The sequence below is a fragment of the Diceros bicornis genome, chromosome 32 (assembly GCF_020826845.1).
Source record: "Diceros bicornis minor isolate mBicDic1 chromosome 32, mDicBic1.mat.cur, whole genome shotgun sequence".
NCBI lineage: Eukaryota > Metazoa > Chordata > Mammalia > Perissodactyla > Rhinocerotidae > Diceros > Diceros bicornis.
This window is the reverse complement of record NC_080771.1, coordinates 37642227-37655963: the sequence shown is the minus strand read 5'-3', so window position 1 is coordinate 37655963 and position 13737 is coordinate 37642227. Positions and strand designations below refer to the sequence as shown.

The following is a 13737-nucleotide window of genomic DNA, read 5'->3' as shown; positions in this document are numbered from 1 at the left end:
TTCCTGGGCTGGCTGTGTGGTGACACAGTGGTTCAGTGGTTTTTAGTTAAAAACTTTTTTTTATTAGTACATTAAAGATTTTCCCACTCGCATGTGATCTTCAAGGATATACTTTTAAAACTTTGTTCATTTAACATACGATGCATAATGACTAGTTTTTTTCTAAAGCAAAACATTTGTTAACAAGCCACAAAACAAAAGTTTTGGTTGGGAACTGAATGATTACTTGAGGGATTGGATGTCTGGAAGTTTTGCTTTTTGTATCTAAAAGAAAAAAGAAAAGGAATGTGATAATCTTTAAGGGATTTCCTGGGTTGCTTCTGAATGTGAGAGAGGAGTCTCAGGCTGCAGCCTCTTCTCCTCAAATACGTTTGCTGTGGGGCCCACGCTCAGCCCTCCGGGCAGTCCTTTGTGGCTGTGATGAGAGAGACTCTGCTGTGTTTTCCTTCTCGGTGTGAGAGCTGCCCAGACCCCGGGGAGACCCAGCAAACCCAGATGGCAGGAGGCAGTGACAACCACCTGCTTCGTGTCTTCCCTTTCCATCCCCATTGGTAAACCATAGTCCATCGCACACAGATACTGCCGTTCGTGAGGATGGCGATGTCAAGTTAGCATTCCCTGCAGAGTGAAACCAGGGGCTGGACCCCGGCCACCTCAGGCCTCTCGGATGTCCTTTTCAAAGAAAAAAATTACTTTCAGTTTTTACAAACAGAAGAAATTAAAACAGATGCCATTGGCAACTCTACTGTGCACCTCTGTGGCCTACAAAGGAAACGGAGGCCAGAGTCTGAGGGGCCCCATCTCTGTCTCCTACAGACATGTAGGATGCCCTCGTGGGGGGTCCTGAGTCACCCCTGGGGCAGCTGCACCACAGACATTGTGGGGACACTGTGTCTGGGACGGCTCCATGGCTTCCTTGGGTGCACTATGAAAGCGATTTGGGATGGGGGTGGTCATTCGCGTCAGGCCCTGAGCACATGTGCAGTGCGTGGCCTTGGGATAAGGCTGCAGCTTCCATTCTTCACATAGGAAAGGAGGGCCTGCAGCTCATGCAGGTTTGCCTCCACCAAGCGCCCTTGCTCTTCCCTGGCCAATGTCCACATCTGTTTCTCCTCCAGGGAGACGAGAACAAGTCAGTGCGGGATCGGTTCAACGCCCGCCAGTTCATCTCCTGGCTCCAGGATGTGGACGACAAGTACGACCGCATGAAGGTGAGTGTGCCCTGCTCCCCGAGCTGCTGCTGGGCTGGGATCCCCAGGAGTCTTCTGGGGCGGGGGAGGCTGCTGCCGGGCCGGGTTTGAAGGTGACAGTTTCAGACGCTCTCTGAACACAGCTGACACTTTCTGGGGTCCGAGGTCTGCCTGCCCCCATGTTGCTTCCTTAGAGTGTCTTCCCTCCTGTCCAGGTGTGCGGGGAGCAGCTCCTGTCACCAGCTGGCGGTCAGACCTCTGTGGGACCCCACCTTGAGCCCTCCTCAAAGGTCACAGCACATACCCATCACCACTGCTCTGGACATGCTGACCAGTGCAGCAGGCAGAGGATGGGTGGGAGGTAGAAAGATTAGCAAGTAAGAAGCAAATCCTCACCTGCAGTTGCTAGGGTTGCACGTGGGGTAACCCAGGAGAACCAACCGAAAACCTAACCACCAAGAACATGCCAGTTACAGGATTTACACACACACACCAGCAACCCCCTGCCCCAGGAAGCTCCACAAGGCAGGGCCACGTGGGCTGTGCCTGCTGCCCTTCCTGCTGGGAGCTGGAGAGCTGATGGGGGTGATCCGGGACTCCCCATGCCAGCCCTGTTCTTGGAGAGTAATATGGTGTTTCCAGCTACGTCCGCGTCCCTTAGACCATCCCTAGTGACCCGTGATCATGCTGTCACAGCCGTGCACAGAGGGAGGTGTCAGCACGGGTGGACAGAAAGCCCAGGGCAGAGAATGACAAGCCCACGTGGCATTTCCAGGCTCCGGGTCTGGTCACAGTGCGGGTGTGTGTCTAACAGAGTCCACCATAATGGTGCATGGCACACCGTCGCTCTCCGCCCACCAGCCAGGCTTGAAGCGGCCACAGGAAGACTTGCCTATAAAAAAAAAATAGTATTTGATGACATTAAAATTAGACTCTGTACATTAAAAATGCCACATAAGATTAATTTCCCTATTGTGTAAAGAACTTACAAACTATTAAGAAAAAAGGTGGATAGAAAAAGAAATTAATGAAGTGTATTAGGAGTCATTGCAGGAAGGAAATGAAGTGGCCACACCTTCATGAAAAGATGACCACTCGTTTCAGAACCTCAAGGTAACGAGATTCTATTTAAGACAGACTGACAGCCTCCCTCGCCTGTCCCTGCAGTCCTGGAACCACGTCACTGGGTCGTTCTGCATGGTCAGCAGACAGGAGCTATCAAATTTCACAGTGTTTTGGCCACCTAACCTGGCAGTCTCACTTTAGTTATTCAGAACTCAGGGATCTGTACAAAAATGTTCATTGGAACAACCCTATCAAATGGAAACACAGAAGCCTGTCAGTAATTTATTGGAGCATGGGAGCATCCAAAGATTGAAATACTGTATAATATTTTGAATTAGGTAAATACAGCCCGACTAGCGAGAGTGTCTGTGAGTCTCCCCGAGGCTCACATACGGTTGAGCACAGATGTGCTGTGAGGGCTGGAGACGTGGCTGCCACGCTGCAGCCTATGGTGGTTATTTCCAGAAGACTGAAGAAGGAGGAGGATATGTATCCCCCCCTCTTTTTTTTAAGCTGAATTGTTTCAAAGCAAATTAGACACTGATATATACCCTCAGTATTTGTGTGCATATCTAAGAAAAGATGATTTTCCAGCACAGTCACTTAACACCGTCACACTTTGTTAATACGACAGTGTTCATACGTCCACTGCCCGGCCATGTTCACATCTCCCCCTTAGTTCCCAAAACGTGTCCCACCTGGATCCATGTGCCACATCTGGCTGTGTCCCATTTTGGTAATCTGGTTAGAGTCGTCATTCAGTTTTCAACTTGCTATCTACTTAATATGAAAGGCTTAAATAGTCTAACTGTTCACTACTATTTAGTGCCTATTAAGAGTATACCCACAAATACTGAACACTTGAGTACTAAACCCTAGATAACTCTTCAAAAATTAAAAGGCATGGGGGTTGGCCTGGTGGCGTAGTCAGTGCACGTGCTCCACTGTGGTGGCCCAGGGTTTGCAGGGTCGGATCCTGGGCGCGCACCGACACACCACTTGTCCAGCCATGCTGTGGTGGCGTCCCATATCAAGTAGAGGAAGACGGGCATGGATGTTAGCCCAGGGCTGGTCTTCCTCAGCAAAAAGAGGAGGATTGGCATGGATGTTAGCTCAGGGCTGATCTTCCTCACACACAGACACACAAATTAAAAGGCATAATTTCTACTGTAAATGCAAATGAAACCAACATCACCAGCCATAAATAAGATAATTGTAAAACGAAAATGAAAAAGCAAAGAGGTTACAAATTCTAATTAGACATTATGGTGATGTCCACAGAATGGGCACAGGGCAGGGACAGACCCCTGTGTGGTCAGCACCACTGCTGAGCAAGACCACTCCCAGGGCAGGATAGACTCAAATGTGAAGAGGCCGGGCAGTCAGGCGCCTGCAGGACGGTGTTGGGGGCCATGCAGAGGCACAGACTACCACAGACAGGCTGTCCAGCAGCCAGAGCTCAACCCGGGTTCCCTGACCCTGTCCTCCCAGTGGGGTCTTGGCAGGGAGAGCAGGCGATGGGGGCCCAGTCCTCTTGCTCGGGCAGCTGGGGGGTGGGCTGGGGTCTTGCCTCTGTTCTCCTCACCTGCTGTGTGTTCTCTGCAGACGTGTCTCCTGATGCGACAGCAGCATGAGGCTGCGGCCCTCAATGCTGTGCAGAGGATGGAGTGGCAGCTGAAGGTCCAGGAGCTGGACCCTGCCGGGCACAAGTCCCTATGTGTGAATGAGGTGCCCTCCTTCTACGTGCCCATGGTTGACGTCAACGATGACTTCGTGCTTCTGCCAGCCTGACACGCTGTGGGATGGCTGCACAGGACACAGGCGAGGGCCACACATGTCTGCCCAGCGCTGCTGCCAAGTCCAAGCAGTGGAAGGAGACCTTGTCCCTCAGGTGGGGACACCCAGGGAGAAACCCTGCACTTTGCCCCCTGGAGCGCGGCCCTTTTATACCAGCTGCTGTGGGAGGATGAGGAGACTTCGGGGACACGGACATGGCGGCCTTGTGGTCTGTTTTCCAGCCAGCTGCACGGGCATTTCAGAAGCTGCAGAATGGAGTGCAGTTTTTAAAATTTCTTGTTCCATTCTGATCAACTAAAGGAAATAAAATTAAGGTTTCCACCTCTCAGAAACAGTGACCTCCAGGTTGGAGGGCAGGGGGAGCGCCATCCCGGCTGCTGTCCTGTTGCCACCGAGCTGCCAATGGCCACAGGCCTCAGCCCGGGGCTGGGACGCTGTGCCGAGCGAGGCTTGGCTGCGCCGCCCGCCTGCCTGTCACAGAGGGACACAGAGCCAGGACTCTCCAGTTGTGTTTTTATTGGAGTCAAATCCACGTGGTTTGTATATTTTTTCCTTTAATCTTGGGCATTTTGTTTCTCTTTCTGAGAACATAACTTGAAACACTACAGAGCCAATAATCATATAAAAAGTGTTCCCGTAAACGCTGTACAGTTTTATACACATTCACAATGTACTTTTGCTGCCTTCTAGATAATTTATTTTGCAACACATTACTGCACAGTTGTAAATAACTTATGTACTGTAACATCACTTCAGTTATGTGTAAAGAAATAAATAAATTAATTAAATGCTCTTTGTACATGACAGTCCCCTCTCCGGCAGGGGCCAACATGCCCCTTACCTATGAGGTAAGGGCTCGCTCCACTGAAAACTCCAATGTCCTCAACATTTTTCCTCCCAAATTATTAGCTTTTAATTTTGGAACAAATTATATTTTCCTGCCCTTTCTGGGACTCAAGGGGCCAACCCCTGCTGCCCCAGGAGCTGTTCAGCTTGAGATGGGAGGCACTGGCAGGTGAGGGTGAGGGCTGGATCCCTGTATTCTCCATGTCTTCATCCCCCAGGCAGATGCCACGGGGCAGAGCCAGCAGCTCCTGCAAAATGCTGAGGTCGTGGGGACATGCCGAGGACCAGCCCCTGGCTGCCAGAACCCAACAGGACGCCTGGAGTCGTCTGTCTTGAGGGGCCTCTCTGAAGTAGGAAGGAAACAGGAGAGAGTCACTTCCCTCTGGAGCAGCAGGTCCCCAGGGCCGCACAGCCTTGGAGAGAGCAATGTCTGGGTCCGGTCAGCTCTCGCTTCCCAGCTCTCTGCCTGCTCCCAGATGACTGGCTCAGGAAGGCCAGGCTCTCTGCTCTGAGAGAGCAGGCCGCCACCCTGAGCTTCCACTTGGAGCAGGCAGGCCCCGGGGTGGAGCCAAGAGTCTGCATTTCCAACAGATTCCCCAGTGAGGCTGCAGCAGGTGCAGGGTCCCCACTTTGGGAACCCAAGAATTAGAGGTTTGAGCCCAGCACATCCCAGCAGGGGCCGGGCCTTGCCCTGAGCCAAGGGGGCAGTTGCACACTGTAGGGATGAGTCGAAAACCAGCATGGTGGCTGCATGGTGTGGCAGACAGCGCATGGGGACCGTCTTCTGAGCAAGGGCTCCCAAGGTGGCTTTTTCCCCAACGAGACCGTGCTCACCCCGTCCCATACACAACTTCTGTTCCAGTGTCTGGCTCCTGCAGAGTCAGCTCCCCTGACAGCCACGGCACTGGAGAATGCATAGTACATGGAGACGACAGGCCCAGGCAGCGAGGGCTGGGGTAGACCTTGTCCTCACTCACATCCTGGGACACTGCACCCTGTTCTCTGTGCTTCCTGCACCTGGCGGGTGCAGTGGGAGCTACAAAAATGACCCCGCACAGAGGACTGAGCCCAGCTGTGTGCCACTAGTGTCCCTGAGCACGATTCCTGGTGCCACGTCCCCTGCAGAGCAGCCTGAGGTGGTCTGTGACCCTTTCCTCCTCGGGTGTGGGTGAGGCTCCTCGGCCTGGCCTGGGCTTTCTGGGGTTGGACCATGGGCAGGGCTTCAGTGTCCCCAAAGCACCTGGTGTGGCCCCTCGCTGGGTCCATGCCTGGGAGATGGAGCAACGGCGCCCCCCCCTCTCCTGACATTGTCCTCTTTGTGCGAATTCCCTCCAGGCTGGTGCTCGTTTGGAGCTGGAGCTCCAGTGTGTTTTCTGGGCATGAGTCGTGGTTTTCCTAATCACAGAACTCTGATCATGGTAGCCCTGCTGCTTTTTTCAACAACATACGCCAACCTGCACTCGTTCGCATGGAGAGTCTTCAGGCCACAACAGCAGGGGTCTCGGACTCCCGGGCCCATGTGTGTGGGCCGTCTGCACAGCATGCATACCCCAGGGGCACCCATGCGCCGTGCACTTAGGTGCGGACAGCTCAGAGGCCCCTCTCACCTCTACCGTCTGTTGTAGCTCATGGTCCTGCAGGCGCAAGCAGTCGGTACCAGGATGTTGTCACAATGTCCCTTTTCAGGGTCTGTGCACACTGTGCTGCCCCATCAGACAACTTCTGCCACAAGAGACACACAACACAGACCCCTGGTCTGCACTCCGTGGAGGTGAGCACCACTCGTAAGTAAATTCTCAGAACAAAGGCTCTGTCTATGGTTCTGCTCCTAGTTTTCATCTCTGTCTGGACTTGAGGAGTCAGTACAGGAGTTTCTCAGAACATCCTTGAGTCCAGAAGTGCAGCTGGTCTGGAGACACTGCTGACAGTCCCTGAGGCCTGTGACTGTAGGTGTGGGCGCCAGGCTGCCATCAGGAGGGTCTGGCTTGAGCTAGAAGAGGCAGCACTTTGCCCCAGGTACTGGGGTCCTGTGACAGGCCCCTGCTCCATGCACCTGGTGCCTCCCCGACTGCTGACTGGGGTCCTGGCTCTGGCAAAGAGGTGTTGACTTCTCGCCTGCGAGAGGGTCCACCACCTGTAGTTCAAGGCCTCTGCAGACACTTGCTGATCCCTGGACCTTCAGAGGCTCTCAGAACCTCGTTAGCATCAAAACAAACTCGAGACCAATGCCTGGTCCCCAGGTGGCATGGGCCAGTGCGCCCGCTCAGACACAGGGTCCTTCTTTCAGGGAACCGTGACCCCCCAGCTTGGATGAAGAGAGGAAAGAAATGAGGGGCTTTTTCCAACTCACAGGAGAGAAGCTGATGGCAGACTCTGCAACCTGGAAGCAGGTGAGGGGTTTTCATGGAAAGCAGCCAAGGAGGAGTGAACATTCCCAGGCTGCAGGGAGCCTGGAGGTCGGGGCTGGACAGGTGACCTCACAGTGTCCAATCCCAAACTAAGATGGCAGGAAGACAGGATCTCCATCGAGGGGGCTCAGTGCCCAAGTGGTGACTGGATGGTTGAATGCGAGCTGATGACCTTGGCAGGAGGCAAGTCCTTCACGTGAGCCAACTCAGCATGCGGGCTCCTGTGCTGTGTGGGCTCCCAACAGTCTGCCTCCTCCCTAACAGAGGTGAGGGAGTGGGGAACACCGCTCCCAGATACGCTTTCTTCTTCTTTACGCTGGAGGACTTAACAACAGGCGCACAGGATGGTGGAAAGAATTGGCTCAGGTTTTATTTGTTGGAAAACAGAATGAGAGACTGAAACCAGCAGGGAAGAAACCCAATATGCAGTGAGGGGCAGCAAAGGAACACAGGGCTGGGGGTGCTTGCCACACCCAGAGCTGGGGCTTTGAGTTCCTCTTCTGGTGGGTAGTGAAATGGCACAGACCCGACAACCCCACTTCTGGGCACAGAACATCACTTACAAACAAACACAGGCATACATGAATTACTTATAATAGTAAAAAACTAGAAACAAATGTCATTTTCTTGTAAAAAGGACAAATAAATTGTGGTAGATACAGCAGGGTTTCTCAGCCTTGGTACTGCTGACATTTGGCCCGATGAGTCTGCTGCGTCAGTAGTCCTGTACATTGCAGGTGTTCAGCAGCACAGTTGCCCTTAACCTACTAAGGCCCGTAGGACCTCCCACCCCCAACCTGAAGCTGTGATAACCAGCAACGTTTCTGAGCACGGCCAAATGTTCCCTGGGGTGCAAAATCAGCCCCACTGAGAACTGCTTAGATATAGCAACGAGAATTAACAAAATCCAGCTACATACTCAATTTGTATGATTCCATTTATATAAAGTTCAGAAAAACAGGAACACAAAACCACAGTGTGAGCAGTCAGTCACTGTGTGGAGCATGTGAGGGCTCCAAGGGGTGCTGGCGATAACTATTTCTTGACCTGGGTGTTGGCTATGTGGGTATTTGCTTTATGATAACTCAAAGCAGTAAATATGTTTTTGGCATCTTTTTGTTATATTTCACACACAGAAAAAAAGTTTTTCAAAAAAGCAGACCTTTCTCCATTTTCCCAGGAAGCGAGAATGATATTCATGGACATACTTTGGAAAATATGATGCAAGATGCCAAGTTAAAAGGGCAGCCAGAGCCATTTACCTTCCGGTCAAAATCCAAAAAAATGAGAAAAGGGGGGAATAATGACAAATTTAAAGTAGGCCTACTAAAGAGAGAATGATCACATCACAGATCAGAACCTCTGAGACATGGAGAAGATAAAGTAGAGTGAATTAATGTGAATGGAAAGCGAGGTGGGACTTCCAGAAGAACACAGTAAGGGCCTCCGAAAATCTCCTCCATAAGAGCAATGACAACACTGGAGAAAAAAAAGCCTGTCAAAATCAACTTTTTCAGAACTCTGGAAATCAAACAAGCCTTGTGACAATCCAATTCAAGAAAAATAGCTGAATCTCAGTACAGACAGTGAGATTTTGTCATTTTAAGTTTCCATATTTCCATTCCTCTCTGTCAGCTACATGTTAGCCTTGAAAACTAGCAGCCACCAGAGGGGTGGACTGGGTGTGGAGCTCCTCAGATGCCCTCCCGTCTCTGAGGGACCGTCACCATTTGACCTGTCGGGCAGCTCCCAGGAAAAGCTCCATTTGTAGGGCTTATAATTATTTGACCTGACTTGGAGTTCCTTCAGTGGGAAAAGCCCTCTTCCCAGAAGGTTTGTCAAAAACAATCAGTGACAACTGTTTAATATCACAGCTGCCTGAGGGGGGTGACACCAGTAGGAGCAAACAAGCTTGGCCACGAAATTTAAAATGAAAATCTGGGGAATAAGATGCCCATGGGTACTCCTAAATGCTGACATATTCTTTGGGATATAGAAGGCTGTGCACATGTGAAGGTCTGTGGGCACATCCAGGAAGTAACTGAGAACATCCTATTTCCTCACTTTTGACTAACCTTGAGGCCTTGTGGAAGCAGGAAGTGAAGGCTAAGGCAGAGCTGTAACCTGCGAGAGTATTGAAGAGCCTTTGGGCACAGGGTGGAAGACTTATCGGGTCAAGGATTTTAAGGAAACCTCTGTCCAATCAATCAGCTGAGCACCAGGCTAACAGCACAGAGACTTCACTGCCCACACACAACAGGGAACTCAAGACTTTACAGAATTAGTTCAGGAAAGTCACTAAACACAGAGCAGCAGCAGCAACCAACCAACAAACAAACAAAAAAATAAAATTTGGGGAATGGGAAACTGATTTCCAGAGTCACCACATTATATTATTTAAAACGTGTACTTCTGAACAGAGAATTAGGAGATATGTAAAGAAACGGAAAGGATGACGCACAGACAGGAAAAAAAAAAGCAACCAATAGATACTGTCTCTGAGGAAGCCCAGTGTTAAACATACTAGACAAAGACTTAAGTCAGCTTTGACAAGTCATGTTTAAAGAACTAAATGAAATTATGTCTAAAAATTAATATGACAGTAAGAGAATGGTGTCTCACCAAATAGAGAATACCAGTAAAGAGAGAAATTATTTTAAAAAGAAAATGGAAATTCAGTACTTGAAATTACAATAACTGAATTTGAGTGGGCAGAAGAAAGAATCAGCAAACTTGGAGAGAGGTCAATTGAGATTATCAAATTTGAGGAACAGAAAAAAACGTAATGAAGGAAAATGAACAGAGTTTCAGAGAACTGTAGGATGCAACCAAATGTTCCAACGTATGCATAAAAGGAGTCCTAGAAGGAGAGAGAAAGGGGAAGAAAGATGGTTAATTTTATGTGTCAACTTGGCTAGGCCACAATACCCAGAAATTTAGTCAAATATTCTTCTACATGTTTCTATGAGGGTTTTTTAAAGATGAGATTAATGTTTAAATCACTACAATTTGAGTAAAGCAGATTACCATCCCCCCATAATATGGATGGGCCTCATCTAATCAGCTGAAGGCCTTAACAGAAAAAGACTGACATCCCCCAGTGAGGAGGGAATTCTGCCAGCAGACTGCCTTCAGACTCAAAATGCAGCATCAACTCTTCCCTGTGTCTCCAGCCTGCTGGCCTAACCTTCAATTTTGGATTTGCTGGCCTCTGTAATCATGGAAACCAATTCCTTAAGATCTATGTATCTGTCCATCCATCTATCTTCTATTGGTTCTGCTTCCCTGGAGAACCCCTACTAATACATTAGACAGAGACTTAAAATCAGCTTTTATAAATTATGTTCAAATAACTAAAGGAAATCATGTCTAAAGAATGACAAAAAAAAGAATTAATGACAGTACAAGAATGGTATCTCACCAAATAGAGAATATCAATAAAGGGAGAGAAATTATTATTTTTTTAAAAAACACAAAATGGAAATTCTGTAGTTGAAAGGTACAATAACTGAATTTGAGTTGAGAGAAGAAAGAATCAGCAAATTTGAAGATAGGTCAATTAAGATGGTCTAATTTGAGGAACAGAAAGAAAAAAGAGTGAAGAAAAATTAATGGAGAGACCTGTTGGATGCTATGATAGTGTACCAACACATGCCTCGTGGAAGTCCTAGAAAGAGAGAGGGAAAGGGGCAGAGAAAATATTAGAAGAAATAATGGCTGAAAGTTATCCAAATTTGATAAAAAATATTAATCTATATCCAAGAAGCTCAATCAGCTACAAGTAGGATAAATTCAAAGAGATCCATACCTTGATGGATCATAATGTAATTGTCGAAAGTGAAAGACAGAGAATCTTGAAAGTAGTGAGAGAAATCAATTCAATCCACAGGAGGGACCCTCAGTAGGATTAAGAGTTGACTTCTCATCAGAAACTATGGAGGCCAGAAGGCAGTGGGATGACATAATCAAAGTGCTGGGGAAAAAAAAGACTATCAACGAAAATTCTATAACTGATGAAAATACTCCTCAAAAAATAAAGGAGAAATTAGGACATTTCTAGATAAACTAAAACAGATAATTTATTGCTAGCATATCTGCCCTTCAAGAAATACTAAAGAGTCCTTCAGGCTAAATTGAAAGTCACTAAATAGTAACTTGAATCCACATGAAGAAATAAAAAACACTGCTAAAGGTAACTATATAGGTAAACATAAAAGAAAGTATGTTATTTTTGTTTTTAACTCCTCTGTCTTATTTAAAAGACAACTGCATAAAGCAATACTTATAAAACTGTATTGAAGGGCTTAGCATGTATAAAGATGTGATTTGTATGTAATTTGTAGCACAAAGGAGGGGGAGGAGATGGCTATGTTGGAGCAAAGTCTTTGTAAACTACTGAGATTCCCTTACTATTTATCCAACTGAGGTTGTTTTAGTTAAGACGTTAACTATAATCCCCACACCAATCATTTAAAAAAAAATAAAAGCTCAAAAATATAGTCAAAGAAACAACAAGGGAATTTAAATTGAATACTAGAAAATATCTAAGTATTTAGATATTTTCTAAATACTAATTTACTGTATTTAAATACTCTATCACTGCCTTCTTCACAAAAGAAGGCAGTAAGAGGAACTGAGAAATAAAACAGATTTACGGCATATAAAAACAGCAAAATGTCAGAAGTCTTATCAGTAATTACTTTAAATGTACATGGATTAGACTCTCCAATTAAAAGGCAGAGATTAGCAGAATTGGTTTTTAAAAAATTATGATTCAACTATATGCTACCTACAAGAGACTCAGCAAAAACTGGCAGACCAGAAAGACCTGGACAGTCAACAGTAACAGCTGGAGATTTCCAGACTCTCACTTTTCATAGTCAATAGAACAAGCAGGCAGAAGACCAGCAAGGAGACGGAAGACTGGGACAATGCTATAAACCAACCGGACATCTATATGACACTCCACCCAACAACAGCAAAGTATTTATTCTTCTTAAATGCACGTGGAATATTTTCCAGGAAAGACCACATGTTAGGCTACAAATCAAGCCTCAGTAAATTTAAAAGGACTGAGATAATACAACATATGTTCTCCAACCAAACTGTCATGAAATCAGAAATCAATAACAGGAGGAAACTTGGAAAACTAAAAAATATCACACTCCTAAATAATTGAAGGAGAAATTACAAGAGAAATTAGAAAATACTCTGAGATAATTTGATAGAAAAAAATTTGAGCTAACACACCACATAATTAGCAAAAGAAGTGTGTGGGAGGGGTGCCCGCTGAGATAAAAAATGGTTTTCTCAACAGAGCCACTGAAAACCCCTAAGTGAAGGCAGCCAGACCCGGATCTGGGCTGAAGGGCATCCCGGGGGGCTGCGCCAATTCCCAGGACCATGAACAAAGTGAGGGGCTGCAGCATGGCCCCCAAACTGCAGCTAGTGGTGTAACTCACCAACAAGAGTGAGGGTTCAGGCTCTGGGTGAGATGCAGTAAACACACTTTGCCCACCTCTCTCGCTGAAGACACCATCAAAATCTTGACAGAATGCACGGCACAGCTAGTTGAAGAGTGAGAAGTAAATAGCAGCGAATGGACAGGGAAATACCAAATTCTGAAGTACTGCTAAACCAGTATTGAATTAACCATTTTCTTTTCTTCCAGTATCATCCAGCCTGAACAAACACAGCTAGAGACCCAGAAGTAAGCACTGTGGCACAGAGATCCAGGAGAACACTTACTTCTGGCTGGAGGAGTGAAAAAGCAAGTGTGGAAATGGCTCCGTTTCCTTTCCCCTCCATTCTCTCACAGCCCAGGCAATTCCACAGCAGCACTGGCAGCAGCTGGTACCGGAGCTGTGTGTGTGTGTGTGTCGGGGGGCAATATTCTGAGGAAGGAAATCTTTCTCTGCTCAGAGTAGCTGTGAGACCAAGAGGGTGGGGCAACTCCCACTGCTTTTTTCTCTTTCTCCTCTCCCACTACACGGGCCTGGATGTGGGCCCAAACACACAAGCTCATGGCAGAGCAGGTTAATTAGAGGCCCAAGTTTCTGCCCAGAGGAGCAGGGGGTGGGGAACCATGGAGAGGGTAGGGGGTGGGCAGGGAAACAGAAAGTACCAGGAGATGGTGGACAGAGGAGCTCAAGAAAGTGATCCCATAAGGAGGTCTGTGAACTCCAGGGCTCAGCCCCACCCATACCTGCATGGATCTGCTCCTAATTAGCACAGTAAAACCTTTTGGAACAGAGAGACCGTGCCCACCCAGATCACAGACTGCCACTGGCTGATGCACACTGGGACAGATGAGGAGAGTGCCACAAAGGCTCTAGGAGCTGAATTGACACTGGAACCGCAGCCCGCAGCAGGCAGGTTGGGACTTACAGCCTGAATCTATCCAGATGGGTTGCCTGATAAAACACAGTAAC

At 47.8% G+C, this 13737-nt stretch overlaps 1 protein-coding gene across 6 annotated transcripts in view; it reads left to right on the top strand.

Moving 5' to 3' along the window:
* The window catches only part of ANKRD11 (ankyrin repeat domain containing 11), a 211712-nt gene extending 206861 nt beyond the window's left edge, over positions 1 to 4851 (top strand). For 3 of the 6 annotated variants that reach the window (XM_058528489.1, XM_058528488.1, XM_058528491.1), the window contains 3 exons: positions 1119 to 1211; positions 1406 to 1480; positions 3861 to 4851. In XM_058528489.1, coding sequence (XP_058384472.1) covers positions 1119 to 1211; positions 1406 to 1480; positions 3861 to 4046 — 354 coding nt within the window. In that variant the 3' untranslated portion in view covers positions 4047 to 4851. The remainder of the gene's footprint in view (positions 1 to 1118; positions 1212 to 1405; positions 1481 to 3860) is intronic. The other 3 variants (XM_058528493.1, XM_058528490.1, XM_058528492.1) reach the window with 1 other exon arrangement.
* The last annotated feature ends 8886 nt before the right edge of the window (positions 4852 to 13737 follow it).